The 20135-nt window shown below is 42.1% G+C and overlaps 1 protein-coding gene across 2 annotated transcripts in view; it reads right to left on the reverse strand.

Annotated features, from left to right (window-relative positions):
• The window catches only part of MDGA2 (MAM domain containing glycosylphosphatidylinositol anchor 2), a 427922-nt gene that overhangs the window by 79544 nt on the left and 328243 nt on the right, over positions 1-20135 (reverse strand). For both annotated transcript variants that reach the window (XM_040412379.1, XM_040412378.1), the window contains exon 8: positions 8070-8363. In XM_040412379.1, the coding sequence (XP_040268313.1) occupies positions 8070-8363 (294 nt within the window). The remainder of the gene's footprint in view (positions 1-8069; positions 8364-20135) is intronic.

Below are 20135 nucleotides of genomic sequence, written 5' to 3' on the forward strand. Positions count from 1 at the left end.
CAATTTTGTCTTGAAAGAGGTGGCTTAAGGGTATAAATTACACTACTCAAAAAGTAAGGAATATTTGGCGTATCGGTGAAAGTCAGGATGAACCTAAAATGCTCTCTAACCTTTACTGGTGAACTTAAAGGGAACCTGTCATCAACTTTATGCTGACCTCACCGAGGGACATGCTGATGTCAGTGCTGTGTCCCTCATGAGCTAAAAGTAAGTGGTTGCTGAGAACCAGCCTCATAATCATTACAGCCCAGGCCTGGAAAAGAGTCACATCTACCTGAGAAGAGTCCTGGTTATTATAATCTCCTGCTCGCTCACCCATCTGCTGATGATTGGCAGTTCTCGCCTAGAGAGAAAGGGAGACAACTAGGTAGAAGACTGTCAGTCATCAGCAGGTGGACGGGGAGAGCAGGGATTTTTGGATAACCAGGACTCTTCTCAGTTGGCCGGGACTCTTTTCCAGGCCCAGTCTGCAAAGATTGCGATGTTGGTTCTCGGCAACCACTTACATTTAACTTTTAAATGACAGACCACCAAAATCAACTCACTTGTCTCTACTTTATTCTGTCATTAGTATGGGCAGCATAAAGTTGTTGACAGGTTCCCTTTAATGTGACCTTCTTTAAACTTGTGAATGCACATGTCCAACTGTTCAATGTCTCAGTACTTTGTGCACAACTTGCTGTTCTCTAACAAGGAGCTTAACAGCAAAATTCACAACAGTGGAATCGCCCAATAAATGTCCTGGTTCAATTAGAATTGGTATTAAACAGTCCTCCTCATCATGCTGCTCACATTTTGACATCATGAGACCAAGATGACATTTATGTCTCTATGTATTCCTATGGGAGCCTCAATGTCAGTTTCACAGCAATGAATAGAGAAGTAACTGACTTCCGGTCCTGTATCAGTTGAAGAGTCAGAGTGTTGGTCACATGACACAGCTGAGGATCAGAAGGGAGGTTATAACTCACAAACACAGAAACCATTAAGAAGATTACCTTCATTACAATTTACATTATGTACCTTTCTAATAAATATTTTTGTAGGAGTGCTACTTTAATTACTACTGTATTATTTTTTTTTTACATAATTGGCCGCTTACAATGTTTACTCTGTTGTGTTCCAAATTGTAACATGCAGAAATGTGGCAGAAATGTGACGAAGATGTTTAATATCGGAATATATTGTTACTGCCATGTACCCACAGAGCCCAGGCACCGTGCGGAATGTTGTACTAGAATCTGGGGATACATTGTTTCAACAATGTCACCTTTCCTGAATGCCATCCCTCAGGAGGCGGAGGTATCAGTAAGAAGGGGCCACAACGTGGTTTCCTGCTCTGACTCGTCGGTGGACGTTGCAGCGCTAGAAGCATTACCCTAGTGTTGAGATGCGTCCTTTTATTCATATGTTTTAGGCACCTTTGTTGAGTGCGTGCAACTCAGTGAGATCTGCTGCAAGACTGGGGGGAGGTGTGGGTCTAGGCAACCAGGAGTGTGAGAAAGAAGCTAAAGGAGTTGTTGAAGCCTGAACTAGAGTGGTGGCCATAAAGCTGCAGTGTGAGGATGATGAAGGCTAGAGCATGAGGCAGGCAGGTCAGGAAGCTGGAAGACCTCAGAGGGGTCACTTGGAAGTTGAAGAGAGACGCAGAAGCTGCTGCTGCAAGATGCACGTGCATTGTCTAGGGCATCATTTTAAGCTTCTGCAAGTTCAGTTTTGCATTGGACAAGGCCAGCTAGAGATTAAGACAGAGAGGAAACATCTGCAGAGGTTATGGGCATGCAAGCATTGTGCACACCGCTAAGGTTGGTCAAGGGAATTCTGTAAATGGGTATTGGCATACAGGGCACAGGCAGCCCTAGCGGTGCTAAAGCATGGTATACAAGTGACTCGTGCAACCCCCATGAACACCAGGCAGGGCATGCTGTGAGAGGGGTATCTTCTTTCGACCCATATCATTGAAGCTGGCATCTTGGACATGATCCGACCTTAGACATCAAAGAGAGACTGTTTTCTGCTACCATTCTGTTGAGTAAAGATCCCTTTAGATGGGATGACACAGCAAGCGATTGTCTGAAAGGCAGTGTTCCTTTCCGGCAATCGTCTGCTCGTCAGTCGAGGAGACACATTTATATGGAGTGATCTCCTCCACAGTATAGAGAGCAGTGATCACTAACACCATCGCTCATCCCCATAAAGATTTTTGTGTCCCCACAAATTATCTGTAACCCGATGAACGAGCATTTCACTAGTTCGTCTGGTAATCGGCGTCACCTTTTTACACCGCCAAATAATTGCTAACGAGCGCTCCTATGAATGCTTGTTAATGATTATCTGGCAGATTCTCGGCCCCTGTAAAATGCCCTTTAGAGACTGTGCCCACGAAGAGTGACAGAACCACCAAGCTGTGTACGTCCTCTAGAGACTGTATCTATTATGCCTGTGTGCCACTTACAGTGACAGTAACCAGTAAGAGTGTTGTGCCTCCGTGTGATGAATCAACCATTTTGGTTTTCTTTGAGAAGTGTCTGTGGGACATAGTACTACCCCTTACCAGCAGCTTACCAAACCACAGATCAGGAACCTACTTTCTGGCCTCCTCAATATATGACATTTATGGCTGTGGCGGAAATATCCTCGCCACTGGATTTTGGAGAGGCCTGTTTGCCAGCCTTTTGCCTCAGGATTATGGCCCATATACTAAAAAATTGAAAGAGAAAGTGGACCGGCCGCACAGCCTAAATCTGTGGAACTGTTTTGGGCAGGAAAGTCATGCTTGCAGTCGGTCAAATGTGACTTTCATGGAATTCGGGAACCCCTGCTCGGATCTGGGTGATTTCTGGACATGTTGTTCACCCAGATCAGAGCTATTCAGGGATGTATAATTTATGGAAATATGTGGGGCTTTGGGGTGTTTTCTGTGTTTTGGGGAAAAATGTGTGTTTTCTGCCTTTGAGCGATTAAGTTAGCCCATTCTGTTTGTTAATTGTATCACAGGCAGAGCCCATTGTGTTTGGTAATTGTATCACAGGCAGATCCCATTGTGTTTGGTAATTGTATCACAGGCAGAACCCATTGTGTTTGGTAATTGTATCACAGGCAGAGCACATTGTGTTTGGTAATTGTATCACAGGCAGAACCCATTGTGTTTGGTAATTGTATCACAGGCAGAGCACATTGTGTTTGTTAATTGTATCACAGACAGAGGGGGGGGGGGGGGGGGGTTGTGTACAATTACTGGGAGTGTTTCCATACTGTAAATGCATGTGATTGGCTAATGTAAAAACTGTCTCAGTCTTCCACAAGGTCCACAGGGGAGTGTCCCTTGCTGGAAGACCTGTATAAAAGGCTGACATGTAGCCCCATTAAAGTGTTCCTGTTTTACCCTCAACAAAGAGCCTTCATCTCATGTGTGTGGGGAAAAGGCTGCATCTACACTGGGGAATGCTGTACGCTGTATACTCCCCTGGCTATAATCCCTGAGCTCTTTTAAGAGCTGTTCCTGCATCGCTCTCTGAAGGAAGAGAGGTTCACCCACTGGAGCCTGGAAGCTTTGTTGTAGGTCCATGGTGGGTAGAAGACGGCGAGATCCCAACCAAGCTGCGGAGGTTCGTGGGGTCGGCAGCGCTTACAGTGTCAAGTGGAGTGCTTGGAGCTCTCGGGAAGCACTAGGAGCATTTATCAACTGAGGTACCCAGTCAGGGTGCCAGGAGATCCGTTACAATGGCCATCAATAAAAAATGAAATCTGAATATAACAAATGCTTATGTAGAATACTATAGAAAAAAAAACTGTGATAATAACTATTAATTCACAGCAAAGTTTTAAGTACATGGCATATAATCCTGGATTAATCCGGGAGCTTTAATTAATGGTTAGAGCAAAAAGAAAAAAATCTGCATAGTTATAATAAATCTATTCAACGGGTGGATTGCGGTTTCTTGGACTTTGTTTAGTTGAACGGCGCTGATGCAGCAAATATCAGTGTGGCAGAAAAATAATCTCTTGGTGCTAATTGACTGTGACATAGGTACAGACATGGAACGATCTAAGCACGAACTTTCAGATAGGTTACTGTTCGCTAATTATGCTGTAGGGAGTTAAAGAGAGTCGTTCTTCAAGCCATTGTTTGCTAAAAAGCTAGAACTGTAGAAGAACAAAGGAAGATGCGAAAAGTAAAAAATAGTGCAGCGTGGATACAACCTAATAGCCTTATCTCTCTACTAAGGCTACTTTCACACTAGCGTTCAGAGCGGATCATGAAACATCTGAAACATCAGACGGATCCGCTCCTATAATGCAGACGTTCGCATCCGTTCAGAACGGATCCGTCTGCATTATAACTTAGAAAATTTTATAAGTGTGAAAGTAGCCTGAGCGGATCCGTTCAGACTTTACATTGAAAGTCAATGGGGAACGGATCCGCTTGAAGATTGAGCCATATGGTGTCATCTTCAAGCGGATCCGTCCCCATTGACTTCCATTATAAGTCTGGACGGATCCGCTCGCCTCCACACGGCCAGGCGGACACCCGAACGCTGCAAGCAGCGTTCAGGTGTCCGCTCACTGAGCGGAGCGGAGGCTGAACGCTGGCAGGCGGATGCATTCTCAGCGGATCCGCCTCCACTGGGAATGCATTGGGGCCAGACGGCTGCGTTCAGGACCGCTCGTGAGCCCCTTCAAACGGAGCGCACGAGCGGACACCCGAACGCAGGTGTGAAAGTAGCCTAACCTGGTTACCCTTTTAAAAGACCGCTGATCCCATTCTAATATACCCTAATATAGTGTAATCTACCCTGACAATATTTTTGGCTTCAGTTGTTTTTTTGAATATATCTATAATCATTAAAATGGACTTCAACATGGTTTATGAACTATAAACTATAGATTATAACCCAGTGAATGTTAAAAGACAGTGATTATTCAGTAACTTCACCATTATCAAAAGTGGCAACCGAACATCATTTTGGATGGACAAAAAACTCCCTGTGCGCAATCGCCAGGGACTTACATAGAATCTTATTCAAATGAACCACGCAGGCGCCGAATACAGTCAGGTCCATAAATATTGGGACATGGACACAATTCTAACATTTTTGGCTCTATACACCACCACAATGGATTTGAAATTAAACCAACAAGATGTGCTTTACCTGCCGACTGTCCGCTGTAATTTGAGGTATTTACATCCGAATCAGGTGAACGGTGCAGGAATTACAGCAGTTTGCATCTGTGCCTCCCACTTGTTAAGGGACCAAAAGTAATGGGACAATTGTCTTCTCCGCTGTCCCATGGCCGGTGTGTGTTATTCCCTCATTATCCCAATTACAATGATCAGATAAAAGGTCCAGAGGTCATTTCCAGTCTGCTGTTTGCATTTGGAATCTGTTGCTGTCAACTCTCAAGATGAGATCCAAAGAGCTGTCACTATCAGTGAAGCCATCATTAGGCTGAAAAAACACAACACAAACCCATCAGAGAGATAGCAAAAACATTAGGCGCGGCCAAAACAACTGTCTGGAACATTCTTAAAAAGAAGGAACGCACCGGTGAGCTCAGCAACACCAAAAGACCCGGAAGACCACGGAAAACAACTGTGGTGGATGAGCGAAGAATTCTTTCCCTGGTGAAGAAAACACCCTTCACAACAGTTGGCCAGATCAAGAACACTCTCCAGGAGGTAGGTGTATGTGTGTCAGAGTCAACAATCAGGAGAAGACTTCACCAGAGTGAATACAGAGGGTTCACCACAAGATGGAAACCATTGGTGAGCCTCAAACACAGGAAGGCCAGATTAGAGTTTGCCAAACAACATCTAAAAAAGCCTTCACAGTTCTGGAACAACATCCTATGGACAGATGAGACCAAGATCAACTTGTACCAGAGTGATGGGAAGAGAAGAGTATGGAGAAGGAAAGGAACTGCTCATGATCCTAAGCATACCACCTCATTAGTGAAGCATGGTGGTGGTAGTGTCATGGCGTGGGCATGTATGGCTGCCAATGGAACTGCTTCTCTTGTATTTATTGATGATGTCACTGCTGACAAAAGCAGGAGGATGAATTCTGAAGTGTTTTGGGCAATATTATCTGCTCATATTCAGCCAAATGCTTCAGAACTCATTGGACGGCGCTTTACAGTGCAGATGGACAATGACCCAAAGCATACTGCAAAAGCAACCAAAGAGTTTAAGGGAAAGAAGTGGAATGTTCTGCAATGGCCGAGTCAATCCCCGGACCTGAATCCGATTGAGCTGCATTTCACTTGCTGAAGACAAAACTGAAGGGAAAATGCCCCAAGAACAAGCAGGAGCTGAAGACAGTTGCAGTAGAGGCCTGGCAGAGCATCACCAGGGATGAAACACAGCGTCTGGTGATGTCTATGCGTTCCAGACTTCAGGCTGTAATTGACTGCAAAGGATTTGCAACCAAGTATTAAAAAGTGAAAGTTTGATTTATGATTATTATTATGTCCCATTACTTTTGGTCCCTTAACAAGTGGGAGGCACAGATGCAAACTGCTGTAATTCCTGCACCGTTCACCTGATTTGGATGTAAATACCCTCAAATTACAGCTGACAGTCTGCAGGTAAAGCACATCTTGTCCGTTTCATTTCAAATTCATTGTGGTGGTGTATAGAGCCAAAAATGTTAGAATTGTGTCCATGTCCCAATATTTATGGACCTGACTGTATATCTCTAAGCGCCTGCGCATATGTATGCGTTTCCTCTGCATTCCACCGCTCTCAGTCCACATACGCATTTCCGTTGGACGCACTTCCGGACGCAGATCTGACGTCAATGCGTTCCACGGTGGATACCAAGGTATGTGCCGGGTGATAAGTTTCCGGCTCCGCTTCATGGAGGTGGAACGCACGCTATGGACGAATGTAGGTTACACACGTGCATTAACTTTATTTGATTATAATGGGTATATTAGGGAGCAGGTTCCAGACATCGCCCTGGACTGCACATCATCAGTCGGAGCATCAGCTAGAGCTATCCAGCTAACAGCCATCAAGCTGCATTTTCATCTTTTTATCCCCTGACGAATTTGCCAATACATATTGACAGAGGAAACGCGTCGGGACTATACTAGACGGAGTATCTGGAATACAGGTACTGGGAGCTATCATTATAGAGCAAGAATTATCAGGGTCAGCCACCGATAAGTGGGGTCACTCTCTAGGGGGTGATTCTACCGCATTTAGGCGGGAGACCTCTCCGCTTTTAGGCAGGGCCTAATAGAACTAATAGGGATATATCTCACCCCCCCCCCCCCCCCACACACTTTTTCCTATCTTCTTCTTAGAAAAGGGGTAAAAATATAGCCTAAACCTTTGGATCCTATTTACAGCAGACGAATCTACAACTAAGGTCCACGGATCCAAAAGGAATTTTCATCAAGCACGTCCCTCCGGCCTAAGACCCAGATCCACCACATCAGCCTGAAGGAAATGTACATCAAACCGTGAGTGGTTACAAAAATTCTGTGTTGAAAGATACATTATTATTATATGGTGATTGTGGTGCCATGTACCTATAAATGCCTGTTTATTTGCCAGATAATTAATTGCAGTCATCTACAACCTTTATCTATTTGTGGGACTTATTTTAGAAAATACCTAATATAAAAGTTACGTTTTAAGTAGGTTACTTTTCCAGTGATAAACAGTTGATGCAGACCTACACAAATGCATTCAATATTACTGTGAACTCTGGCCATCTACATTAGATAGATGTCGGCCATACCTGCCGGTTTGCTTTGACCTTTGGACTCATTACTGGACCCACAAGAGGCTCCCCTACTACAGTTTTGGGTAAATCAATGAGGAACATGCTCACTAGAACCAGACACAACAAGTAACACGTAAAAGATCAATTCTAATCTAGTTCATAAAAAACATCATCATCTAATATGTTGCTGAAGGTTTTATACGCCGGATCGTAACTTTTTCCCTTTACTTCAGGGATGTATCACTTTTTACCTAATCAGAGTTGACAGTTATTTCTTCACAGCAATGTAAACCTAGTAAAAAAATAATCTCGGTCGTGACCCTTTGTACTCACATTGTACAATCAGCTGAACCAAAGCTTCTCTGGGCTTGACATTAAATCCATTGTATTGACTTGTCTGACACCTGTAGGTTCCCGTCATATCTCGGGAAACATTGACTATCCTTAATATTCCATCATAGCTCTCCATCTGCATGGATCCATCCGGCATTGGCACTTCTTTGTCCGCTCTGGACCACATGATAATGGGCTTGGGCTTCCCAGACACTTGGCACTGCAGTTCGATGGTATCTCCTTCTCTGGCCACCATTGGGGACTTGCCTTTTGGAACTGTGAGATTTGGTGGAACTAAAAGAGAAAAAATAAAAATATGAAGGCAACGTATAAACGAGAATTCTTCAGATTGTACATATTGTATGGAGGCAACACATGGAACCTGTTCTCTGGGGAAATGCCTTGTTCTTTGGCTTGTTCCTTTGAATACTGGACGGAACTGTGCATCGAAACGGAAAGCACAAAATGTAAAAACAAAATAAGGAAAAATGCAAAAAATGATTTGTACTTGTAGATTGTAGCAGTAACCTATAATCTAAAACCGGGGCCAGGGAACTGCTCTGCCTAGGAATCTACAATGTAATATTGTAGAACATGTCTATCTTCCAAGGGTGGATTGACCCTTTGGGGTTTAGGGCAGAACCAGAGGACCTATGACCATTAGGAACCCACAGCATTTGGTTAATTTGAGGACTAGTTAAAGTGAAGGCTAGTATTAACCAAAACCAAATGCATCTGCGCTGTAGTGCTTCCGTGGGGTTCCGTGCCTCTGTTTTGCACCGCATCTGTGTCTGCATCTGTGATGCGGGGAGCACACGGCCGGTGCCTGCATATTGCGGACCCGCTGTTTGCATTAGGCCTTATTCTCTGGGCAGCCGCTGTCCACTCTGGTGTTTGTGAAGTCTATGACCCCCATTCACATTGCCCATGTTATAAAAATGTTTTAAAAATGTATAATATTTTCTCTAAAATATTAAAATAAAAGTATCCAATGAAATAATAGACAGACTTGATAACAGGTACTTACAATATGATTTTAATCATATATTATTTTTTTAATGAACTATATGAATTTTTTTTATATTACTATAAACTATAAATAGTATATATTTTTTATATTCATTTGCACCTTGAATCATTGAGATCATTGACGAGCAGCTATTTAAAATTTTATGTGATTTTTTTTTTATGGAATCCTAAAGCTTTGGACGACAGTTTGATTTAAAATGAAAAAAATAAATAAAATAAAATGTGTTTTCTGAATGGAGCCGCTAAGTTATTATTAGACTTTTGCCTTAAGCATTTGTTATGTACAAAAAGTGATGGGTCAGTGACTGGAAAATCAGCTGGTGCACGAGCGAAGGTTTCGTGCCGAGGAGTCTTCATGTATATAATCAGCATAGCACAGGAGTTTCTTGGCAGGCGCCTCGTGTAGCTGCTCCGTCTCTCCCAGCAGGTGCTGCTGCTGTATAACTATTTCATGCTCACGGACTGCACACAAGCCGATAACATGGAACCGGCCGCAGCATAAACGTGATCACAAAAAGTGCATAAAAGATTTATAAAGATGTGAAATAACATAAACCATCACATGATCGCAGATATAATAAAGAAAGAAAATAAAATTAAAGGGGTTGTCGGGGATTTTAATTTCCCTATAAGCAGAAAACAGCAGAAGGTAGAAAAAAATAATAACCCTTACTTACTCGCTAAGTCCAGCCCCGCTATAGCGTTCACCTGAATTGTAGGTCACGTCATCGGGACCACTGGAGTGACGGCACTGCGCTGGAGCGGAGGGGGATTTAGGGCTTAGTTCACACTTCAGTTATTTGGTCACTTATTTCCATCAGTTATTATAAGCCCAAACCAGAAGTGAAGCCTCCACAGAGATCGGGTGTAATGGAAAGATCTGCACCTCCTCTGTGTTTTTGACCCGCACCCGGTTTTGACTCTGTGTGACATCCGTATTGCATTGTTTGTTTTTTTTTGCAGATCCTTTGTATCAGTGCCTACCCTTGTCCACAAAATGGACCAGAAAAGGACGAGTTCTATCTTTTTTGTGGAGCAGCCATGCGGAGATACGGAAACGGAATGCACACAGTAATTTCAGTTTTTTTGCAGACCCATTGAAGTGAATGGTTCCACATATGGGTCGCAAAAAAATTGGAATGGACAGGAAAAAAATATGGTCGTGTGAATGTGCCTCAGGGCCGTTGGTCGGCCGTTCCCCAATGCACGGGCAACATATTCCGCAGACGGATCCAGACCGATTCAACTTTAAATGGGTTCGTGATCCGTGATAGAACACAAGTGAATGGGTTCACAACCGTGATGCGGGGTGCACATTGCCGGTGCCCCCCAATACGGGAACGGCCGGGCAACAGCCCGAAGGCTGAGTTCACCGTTTAGCTTTCCGTTCTTCTGATCCGTGAGAAGAAGAGAAAAAAACACAGATCCTGTTGCATCCGTTGTCATCCATTTAAACTATTTCTGTCTGAGATAAGTTTTTTTAAGTACTGCATGCAGGACTTTGTTTGAAATGTTTTTTTCTGTTTGTTCTTGGAAAATTTGAATAAAAACTGATTTGGTAAAAAAAAGGATCTCAGATGGGAATGGCTCAAACGGAGGACAACTGATGCAACAGGATCGTTTATTTTTTCCTGTTTTATATATTTTTTTTGACCAGAAGAACGGAAAGCTAAACGGTGATGTGAACCCAGTCTAACCAAATAACTGAAGTGTGAACTTGGCCGTACAGGGACGTAATGGTTGCTTTAGTTTGTGCCATATCCTTTTCTTAGGAACCCCTTTTATATATTTTTTGAGATTTTTACAATGAATTAAAATTAAAAAAATATAAAAACAAATAGCCTAAAGTTTTAAAGGGTGTTCTGCCCCAAAAATGTTTGCTTTTTTTTTTTTTTAAAAAAAGGGTCAGAATTGAGATGAGTGAATCGATTCTAAGCAAATTGAATTTGATCCCAATTTCCTGTAAAATCAAGTTGTAAATACGAAAAATAAAAATTGAGGTGATTCAAATTAGACACATTTAAAACTAGAAACACATGCCCAAATTTTCTGTCCAACTGGAGAACTTTCAATTCAGGTAGAATCGATTCAGACCTGAATAAAATCAGTCAATCAGTTTGGCCGAATTGAACCTCAATAGAATTTCGAGTGATTCCATCATCTCTAGTTAGAACGGTATAAAAAAAAAGAAGTACTACACGCCCCGCTTCTGCTGCTCCCGTTCTATCACCTCCTGGGTCCCCGGTGGTTTCCACTTCCTGGTCCCTCTGGACACACAGGAAATGGCCGCTCAGCCAATCACTGACTTAGACGAGTCCCTGCTGAATCCAGTGATTGGCTGAGCAGTCACTTCCTGTGTGTTTTGAGAAGGAACAAGGGAGTAGACCCAGCAGGAAGTGAAGGAACGGGAGTAGAGGGCGAGGTATCACTTTTTCTTTGCTTTTTTTTTATCATTCTGACAACCCACGTATGATTTTTTTAAATTTTCGAGTAAATTCTATGATATTTCTTTCGTAGGAAGATGAAACACATACAAGGCACGTTCTATACAGGTATATGTGACTTGTATCTGATTACATAGTAATTTTAGATTTTTTAGGTCTCATGATAAGTTTACAGCCTCCACTGACATTACATTACAGCGACTTATTCCTAGTTGTTTGACATCATACATTTTTCCCCCATTCCTGTTATTTTTCTGTTCAGGTAACCCAAGAATAAACTATCATAAAGGAAATTAGCATTTTTTGAGACGAGACGTGTTTTGCGTTGCTATCCTCATGCAGGCAAGGAATACGAGCGCAGTGATGTCTGGTCTTTATTGCAGACGTGGATATTTCTCATTAGTTACGGAGCAGTTTCGGAAGATCTCCTTCGGTATCTGTGTTGCCCTTTCAGAGAATATTACCATAAATAGCGCTGGCCTTTACGAGGCTGGCATTTTCTCTAAACCTGAGGTCAGGAACAGACAGAAATAGTAGAGTTCTATGAGCTTTAGTGGTAGACACAATCTCCTCTCTACCAGTGTCACCATGCTCTTTTTGACTGGGGGGGGGGGGGGCAGTTTTTGGTATATTTATACAATTGTTTTCTTGTGGCTATGACTGTTCAGACCACAGCAAGTGCACAATAGACTTATTTGCAGTTAAGAAACCATTTAATGTAATTTTATTTAGATCTTCCGTATGTGATATTTCAGACAGAGATCTTCTTCAGGGTGCAGCGCCAGTGCATTCATGTCAATGGGATTGAGCTGCAGTTCCAGACACAGCCACTACTGTCTACATGGCGCTGTGCCTGGGTGAAAGATGATAGGGGGTCAACAATATTAAAATTCTGGAGACCCCCTGAAAGGACTTCCAAAGACAACTGTAATACTCAACCTTGTGGAACGGATTGGTAATATGACATCTAGTGAGGAGCGAAGTATTGGAAAATTCGATTCAGCTGCTTCACCGAATTTTGGAAAAAAATTTGCATTGTGACGAATTCATTTGTCACGAAGCTCATTTCTTTGTAAGTAGAGGGTGCAATGATAGGGAACGGCGATTGTGCCGCCCTCATCATTGTTCCCCTCAGATGCCGCTTTCATCGCTGATCACAGCATCTGACAACAATATTACAGTGTAAAAACGGAAAAAAAATCATACTTACCCTCATCCATTTGATTGCGAACAGCCAGCCGCCATCATGATTGGAGATCCATCGCGAGATCTTGCACAGCCCATGATGATGCCGTCACATCGGCTGATGCAGGGGATCTTAAATCAAAAATAAGATGGCGGCAGCCGGCTCTTCGTGCTCAAAAGGATGAAGTAAGTATGATTTTAAAAATTTTTTTTACCGCTATTCAGAGAAAAACTATTTGTTACCGCCAAGTACGAGGAAGTTCTGCTTTGTGGCAAATCAAATTTTCCCTGAAATTTGGATTGAATTCCATTTCATGGACTTCGATTCACTCAACACTAATGACGTGCATAAAATCTCAGGGGCCCCGTGCGGTTCGTCTCTTTGCTGTCGATTTTGCTTTCCACAAGAATATGATTGTGCACATGCACTGTAGCACGGCGCGGTATTCTCACGGAGGCGCCATACAGTAGCACATGAGGTGCCTTGGTGTCGCTCATAGCAATTAGGAATGTAAAATGGAGCAGAGTCTCAGTACGGCAGATACTACAGTAAAATGATATTAATGGTTATGTGACTTTTTATTGGTTTCAGGGTTTTTTCAGATTTTTACATTTATACAAATATTATTTTTTCAAAACTGTGAAAATGTCCATACCGCTGTAATTACGAAGAGACGGTTATTTATATTTACTATTTTATTAGTTTTGGTAGTTTGATGGAACCATTAAATGATCTCACCATGGTACAGTAGATTTTTATGCACCTGTATGTGGTTATTGTTACGACGGGTTAGCCGTTTCTTTTTGTCAGGACACTCGGTCCGTAACTGCAGAGCTTGTACTGGATGACTGAAGCATCCGGAGCATAACCCAGCAACACAACTTCCCCAAACATGAAAACTCTGTATAAGGCCTCATGCACACGACAGTATTTTTTCACGGTCCGCAAAACGGGGTTCCGTTGTTCCGTGATCCGTGTCCGTTTTTTTTTTCCGTGTGTCTTCCTTTATTTTTGGAGGATCACCAGACAAGAAAAGTGATAAAAAAATCTAAGTCAAGTTTGCCTTGAAAATGATAGGAAAAAAACGGACACGGATCACGGACGCGGATGACAATCTTGTGTGCCTCCATGTTTTTTCATGGACCCATTGACTTGAATGGGTCCGCGAACCGTTGTCCGTCAAAAAAATAGGACAGGTCATATTTTTTTGACGGACTGGAAACACGGATCACGGACGCGGATGACAAACGGTGCATTTTCCGAGTTTTCCACGGACCCATTGAAAGTCAATGGGTCCGCAGAAAATCACGGAAAACGGAACAACGGACACGAATGCACACAACGGTCGTGTGCATGAGGCCTAAGTGAGAGTAAACGTGAAGGCATCCATCAATGCAGTAAAGTAAAGACAACATAAAAATTCAACAGTGACGCTCACTCAATCAATTAGTCAAAAGGTTAGGGCAGGTTAATTGATTCTAAAAAGTATCGTTTACAGAGGAGGATAGAGACGGGTAGAAATGGCAGGAGTTTCCATATAAATGAAATGATCCAAAACCTCTGTGGAGGAATAGAATTATTCAAAGGCCTTCATATAATAGAAAATGGAGCAACTTTGCAAATAGCCTTGATTAGAAATCGCCTAACATTTTATCAATGCAGTCCCTATGCACATCTATGTGTCTCCATGGTTACAGACTATATACAAACGCTGTGTAGTCTGATCCTGTAATTATATTTACTTTAATTTCTGTTTCCTACATATGATAAATTAGCAAGAACTAGAGGATCAGACTACACAGAGTTTGTTTGTAGTCTGTAACCATGGAGACTCAGGTCTACACACCAGTTGTTTGTAAATATTACATATTGATCTACAAATATATAAAGATGCACCTAGGTTTTAGAGGAGGAAAATAAGAGAATTTTTTTTTTATTAGACCTCAGCTCAGACCCTTTTTTTGAGGATTGGATTGTGTACCCTCCGCATTTATATTTCCGTTCTGCAAAAAAGATAGAACATGTCCAATTCTTGTCCATTTTTGTGTTCAAGGATAGGCATTGCTACAATGGGTCTGCAAAAAAAACAAAAAACGGATGCAACACAGACATCACTCGGACGTCAACTGTATTTTTTACGGATCCGCATTTTGTGTGAATGCCCCCTAATCAGACCTTAGCTCAGACCCCCAATGTTACTAAGACCCACGATCAGACCTCAGATCAGACCCCCAATGTTTATAAGATCCCCAATGTTTATAAACCCCCCCCATTCAGACCTTAGATCAGACCCCAATTTTTATAAGACGCCCATTCAAATCAATTCACCTCTCCTGTTCTGGGTGCCCCACCACTTCTGAGATCTAGCTCTCTTCCTACCATGCTGTGCCGTGATCTGACGGGGCACAGCATGAGGTCACAGAGAGCACCGACGTCCTCACGCTGTAAGTACACAGCCCGCATGGGAAGTGCTGCATTCACCGATCCCCAAAATGGAAGCACTTATTAGTATTTGCCCAATAAGATGACATTTTCTCACTTTGGGGGGGAAAAAGTCTCAAAGGGCAAAAAATACAGTATATTCTTAGGACCAAATCAAAGACATCGGCGGTCCCTGGGCAAAACATTCTCTATTGTGTTGATTCCACCATACAATGCACAAAATAGTGCCACAACGATACCTACATGACCTCACAGAGCTCTACATTGCCTAAATATTAGTGCCATACAATGACCAAATAATACTGACACATACTCCCTAAACAAGATGGCTTATACGATGCCCAGATGACAGTCTTCTGCTCTAATTCCTTGTTTCCGCCAGGTGGTGGAGGCCCCAAAGCATTTACCCCTTTTACCCTCTCTATAATCGACACCTATAGATTTTGATGGCACAGAAAATGCAAATACAGAAGTATTAGGCCTATATTATTATTACATCTATGTAAAAAAAATAATACTATAGTTTTAATAGTTAAAAAGCCATAAAAAAGAAAGCCAACGATTACATTAGTCATTTCACTGAGCAGACTTACAAAATTCTACAAATGACCTATGTTGTCCCATCGCGGCTGCATCACATTAATTCTTTACAGCCATCTGAATGCTTCAGAAGTTCTGCTGCAACTGGGACTCAGCCAGTGGCAAAACATCGCTTGGAAAAACATGAAATAGTAAAACCAACACAATCACAGAGAAACAGCAGCAAAAAAAATGCTTGGCAAAAGTAAAAATCTTATTTATTTATGAATCTATGGTGAGGCGGTATAAAAAGACACCAAAACGACAGGTCAGGAGAAGGAATGCATCCAACTAGGCTGCATTGTTTATCTTCGTTAATATATTATTATTAGTATAATATTTTTTTACAGGTCCCTGAATTTCTGCTCTTTTTTCTCTTAGACATGCTTTTTCTGAACAGCAAACCCTGTGGTTAATCACAGTACTGCAAATAAATCATGGATCTGTCTTCACACTTCCTTACCGGGTGATTTTCTGTTTTTGTGTTATCATTTTTCGCTTTTGGACCTCGTGGAGCCATAACTTTTTATTTTACTTTTTTAATTTTTCCATTCACCTAGCCATATTAGGGCTTGTTTTTTTGCGGGACAAGTTACCATTTCTAATGGCACCAATTAATATTGCCTATATTTTCAGTTATGTAGTGGTGAACCCTCCGATGCTCCACAACCAAAGTGTGTGACCCCGGCCTTGCTGTGCACCCCCAACCCCAGTGCAGCAGAGTCGATATTTCCTTGGTCAGCTATTTGAGCTTTTCTCCTGTTCTGCATTGTACTGATCTCTTAATAGAATATCAGCCAAATAGAGCATGCAAAATGGCATAAAATGTCTGCTGGGGACACATCAAAAATTCATGACCACATCGCATCAGTTGTTATTATGTACAGGTGGCCAATGCTGAGCGTCAAGCTCTCGTACCGGGACGCATTGTTGTAGACCGCGCAGAAAAATTGGATGTTATAGAGGAAAGCTTTGTCCTGTGAAAGCTAGAAAAAAAAAAGATCTCGTCCCTCTTAGATATCACAAGACGAGAGTAAAACCCCACAATGGAGCGAACCGTCACTTCTGTACATTGCCCCTTCTTTGAGTGCGATACATAGATGACTAACACCTTTCAAATAGACACTGATCTGCCATAAAACCCTTGTACCAAACAAAGGAAATCCAGCAGCAGGTGATAAAATCTTCTCCTTTATTAGATCACATTAAAAGCATAACATCCAAGCATAGTACATCATGACCTACACTTTTAGGACAGACACATTTATCCTTAGTCATGGCATAAAACCTTGGTCTTGCCAAAACCGCTATTGACCTGTTGAAGCGCAGACTCTGTAAGACTTCTCAAGTAGAGCACATTTCTTCAAATTAGTCCACAATTCGTAAAATTTTTCACTAAATTCCATTTGACCCAAATCAAATATGCCCCACATTGATCTGCTAGGACTCATTTTTTCTCTCACAAACTAGAGGAAAATAGAGAGAGAACCACCCGTAAAGGACAAGAACAGAGTGTCTCAAGATGAAATTGCCCTGGTTAGCTGAGTGGCCTTGGCGGGTGCTCTTGGAGGATGCACTTTCTCATTAGGAAGACCACTTAGTATGCATGAAGAGTATTGTTGTCTATTTAATGCTGTTCTCTCTTTTTCAGGACATAAAGAAAGAAGAAGTGCATCATGTGTAGGATTACAGAAAATCATTAAAGGATAAGAGATAATAAGCTGCTCCTCTTAGGATGTTGCGCTGAGAGTCTAACACCCCGCCAGGCATTAAACAATACCAGTCTACCGCTGCACGCCTTCCTTCCAGGTCTGGGAATGGCCTGTGTCAGTACAGAGGAGATGCAAGTGAATGAAAATGGATGCGGCGCTGCTGAATACCCACAAGGATGATTTCTGTAAATTAGACTTTATTTTTTGCCGAGAAACAAACATAGTCTAATTTACAGAGATCTCCCTTGTAAGTACTCAGCACCGACACATTCATTTTTATCCAATGGCATCTTCTCTTTCTTTCTGGGAAACCTATATGTAAATTAAAATATCTTAATTCTTCTTCTGGCATTAGATAGGCTTAGTGTTTTGTTTTGTTTTTGCAGGAAAGATAATTTGCAAACATCTGGGTTTCTGGGAAAGATATTTAAATTAGTTTCCTTACAAAAAGAAAAGAACACTAAGCCTATCTGATTCCAGTAGATTTAAGATATGCTCATTTTTATATATGTTTTCCAAAAATGCAAAGCCGTTTTGGCTGGGCTGCAATACTCTTCATGCATACTAAGTGGTCTCCCTAATGAGAAAGAGCACCCCCAAGGCCACTTAGCTAACTGGGGCAATATTCTTTTGAGACACTTAGTATTCTTGTCCTTTTGGAGGGAGAACTGGCTTGTATGTCTCACTCAGTGAAGTATAACACTGGGAAATTGAGTACTTTTTTCCTTGTGGAAGAAAAATTCTGAGAAATATTATGTGTCGGTCTTTCTCTCTGTGTGATTCACCCAAAACAAATCACGAGAAGTTTGTTAGAATCTGAATTTTTTGTGAAATTTGGGATGAATTCTGAATAAGTAGAATCAATTTGCTCATCTCAACTCTAAAGATGTCCAGCAAGTAATTTTATGGCAGTTTGCTGTAGGGATCAGACCAGCTGGGCTAGCCCATGCTCATCGGTGAGTCTTGAGTGCCCATGAACCTGTAACCAGTTTTTCTTTGGCCACTTTAACCACTACATACTGGGAACACCTCACAAGACCTGCAGTTTTGGAGATAACACTGGATTCATCATTTACAATAGGTAATGCCCCAGCTCAACTCTCCCCCCTCCCTGCACAATGACCTCTGCACAGTTCACAGAGCATGCCCACAACACTCTCTGATATGTCAATAAAGTCAGCTCCAAACTACAGGTTTCTATGGTCCATATGGCTTCTGTAAAGCAAATCTCTGAATGCAGATGCCAATAGTTCAGGCAAGATGGTCACCCCCATAAACTTGTACAGAAAAAAAAAAAGAGGAGCACTCAACTGATCATGACAGAAGCAGCACGAGAAAAGGAGTGTGCTGACCTTGTGGGAGGAAGTGACCTCTCTATTCACGTCACACTTAGTACAAGGCTGCTTTTGATAAGTACAATATTGTAAAAAAAAGAAGAGGTGAATAGAGATACGTTGGAGGTTACCACCTAAAGATTATGGTAGATGATATTTTGGGACAGAGATCGCGAGGATTTTCACTGAAGCCGGAGGGGTATATATTGATTTTGTGGACGGCAGTGACTTGTCTGCTCATTTAATTATCCTAATGTGGAATAGTCTGATTGTGATGGGCACGGTATAATGAACAAGAACAACTTATAGTCGATCAGTTCACTGGAATACCTACAGCAGCAGGGGATGATTATGTTGATCTTGCAGCCATCATCCTGAGCAGTCTAGACCGTCATCAACAGACATCTCATGAATCAAATAAGAGGAGCTCCTTATTTTCCTCCTTTGTGTTTCTTTACTGAATACAGTAATCTCGACTTCATACTCAGTGGTGCGAATATATATCATGCTCCATGAGCTTAAGGCAATGCAGTTCCCATGGTACATTTTAAATCTCACATGATGGATTTGTTCTTAGTGACTAGAGAAGAGCGAATCGATGATGACAAAGTGGAATTCAATCCAGATTTCAGGAAAAATTTGATTCACACCGAATCCGAATTTCCTCACGCTTCGTGGTAACGAATCACATTTTTTCCTAAAATGGCTGCTGCACGAGTTTGGAAATGGAGCAAGGAACTCTGGGAACGCGGGATCACCCATAATGCCATGCATGCAGCCAATCAGCAGCCAGCCCTGTGATGTCACAGCCCTATAAATAACCTCTTAGATTCTGCCATTTTCCAGTGTACTTAGTGCAGGGAGAGACGTCAGCAGGCGCTAGGGACAGTGCTAGGAAAGACTTTAAAACTTTTATTTTGCTGAATTGAAGTTCAGGGAAAGGATAGGGAGGAATCATTCCACAGTATTGAAGCAGAACAGGGTTCAGTCGGGGAGGTTACAGCCTGGGTAATAGGAACAATCCTATTACACCTTGCTGCGCTGACTGCGGACACATATTGCCATTATACAGCTCTGTAATTCCAGCAAACCGTTCTTATTGGGGTGTAAGTGCTGTGTGATACCGCCATTAACAGGGGTTATTACAAGGAAATATTTGTACGTCTTATTTGCCCTTGTGCGGTGCAATTATATGTTCTAAAGCATTTTTGGCTTGTATTAGTGGAAAAAAGGGCATATTAGCCATTGTGTGGTGAATCGAGACAATTTCAGGCCTTTTTGGCGTGTACTGTATTTATCGCAAAAAAAAATATGCATTTGCCCTTGTGCGGTGCAGTTAT

Source organism: Bufo bufo, chromosome 11 (assembly GCF_905171765.1).
Source record: "Bufo bufo chromosome 11, aBufBuf1.1, whole genome shotgun sequence".
Taxonomy (NCBI): domain Eukaryota; kingdom Metazoa; phylum Chordata; class Amphibia; order Anura; family Bufonidae; genus Bufo; species Bufo bufo.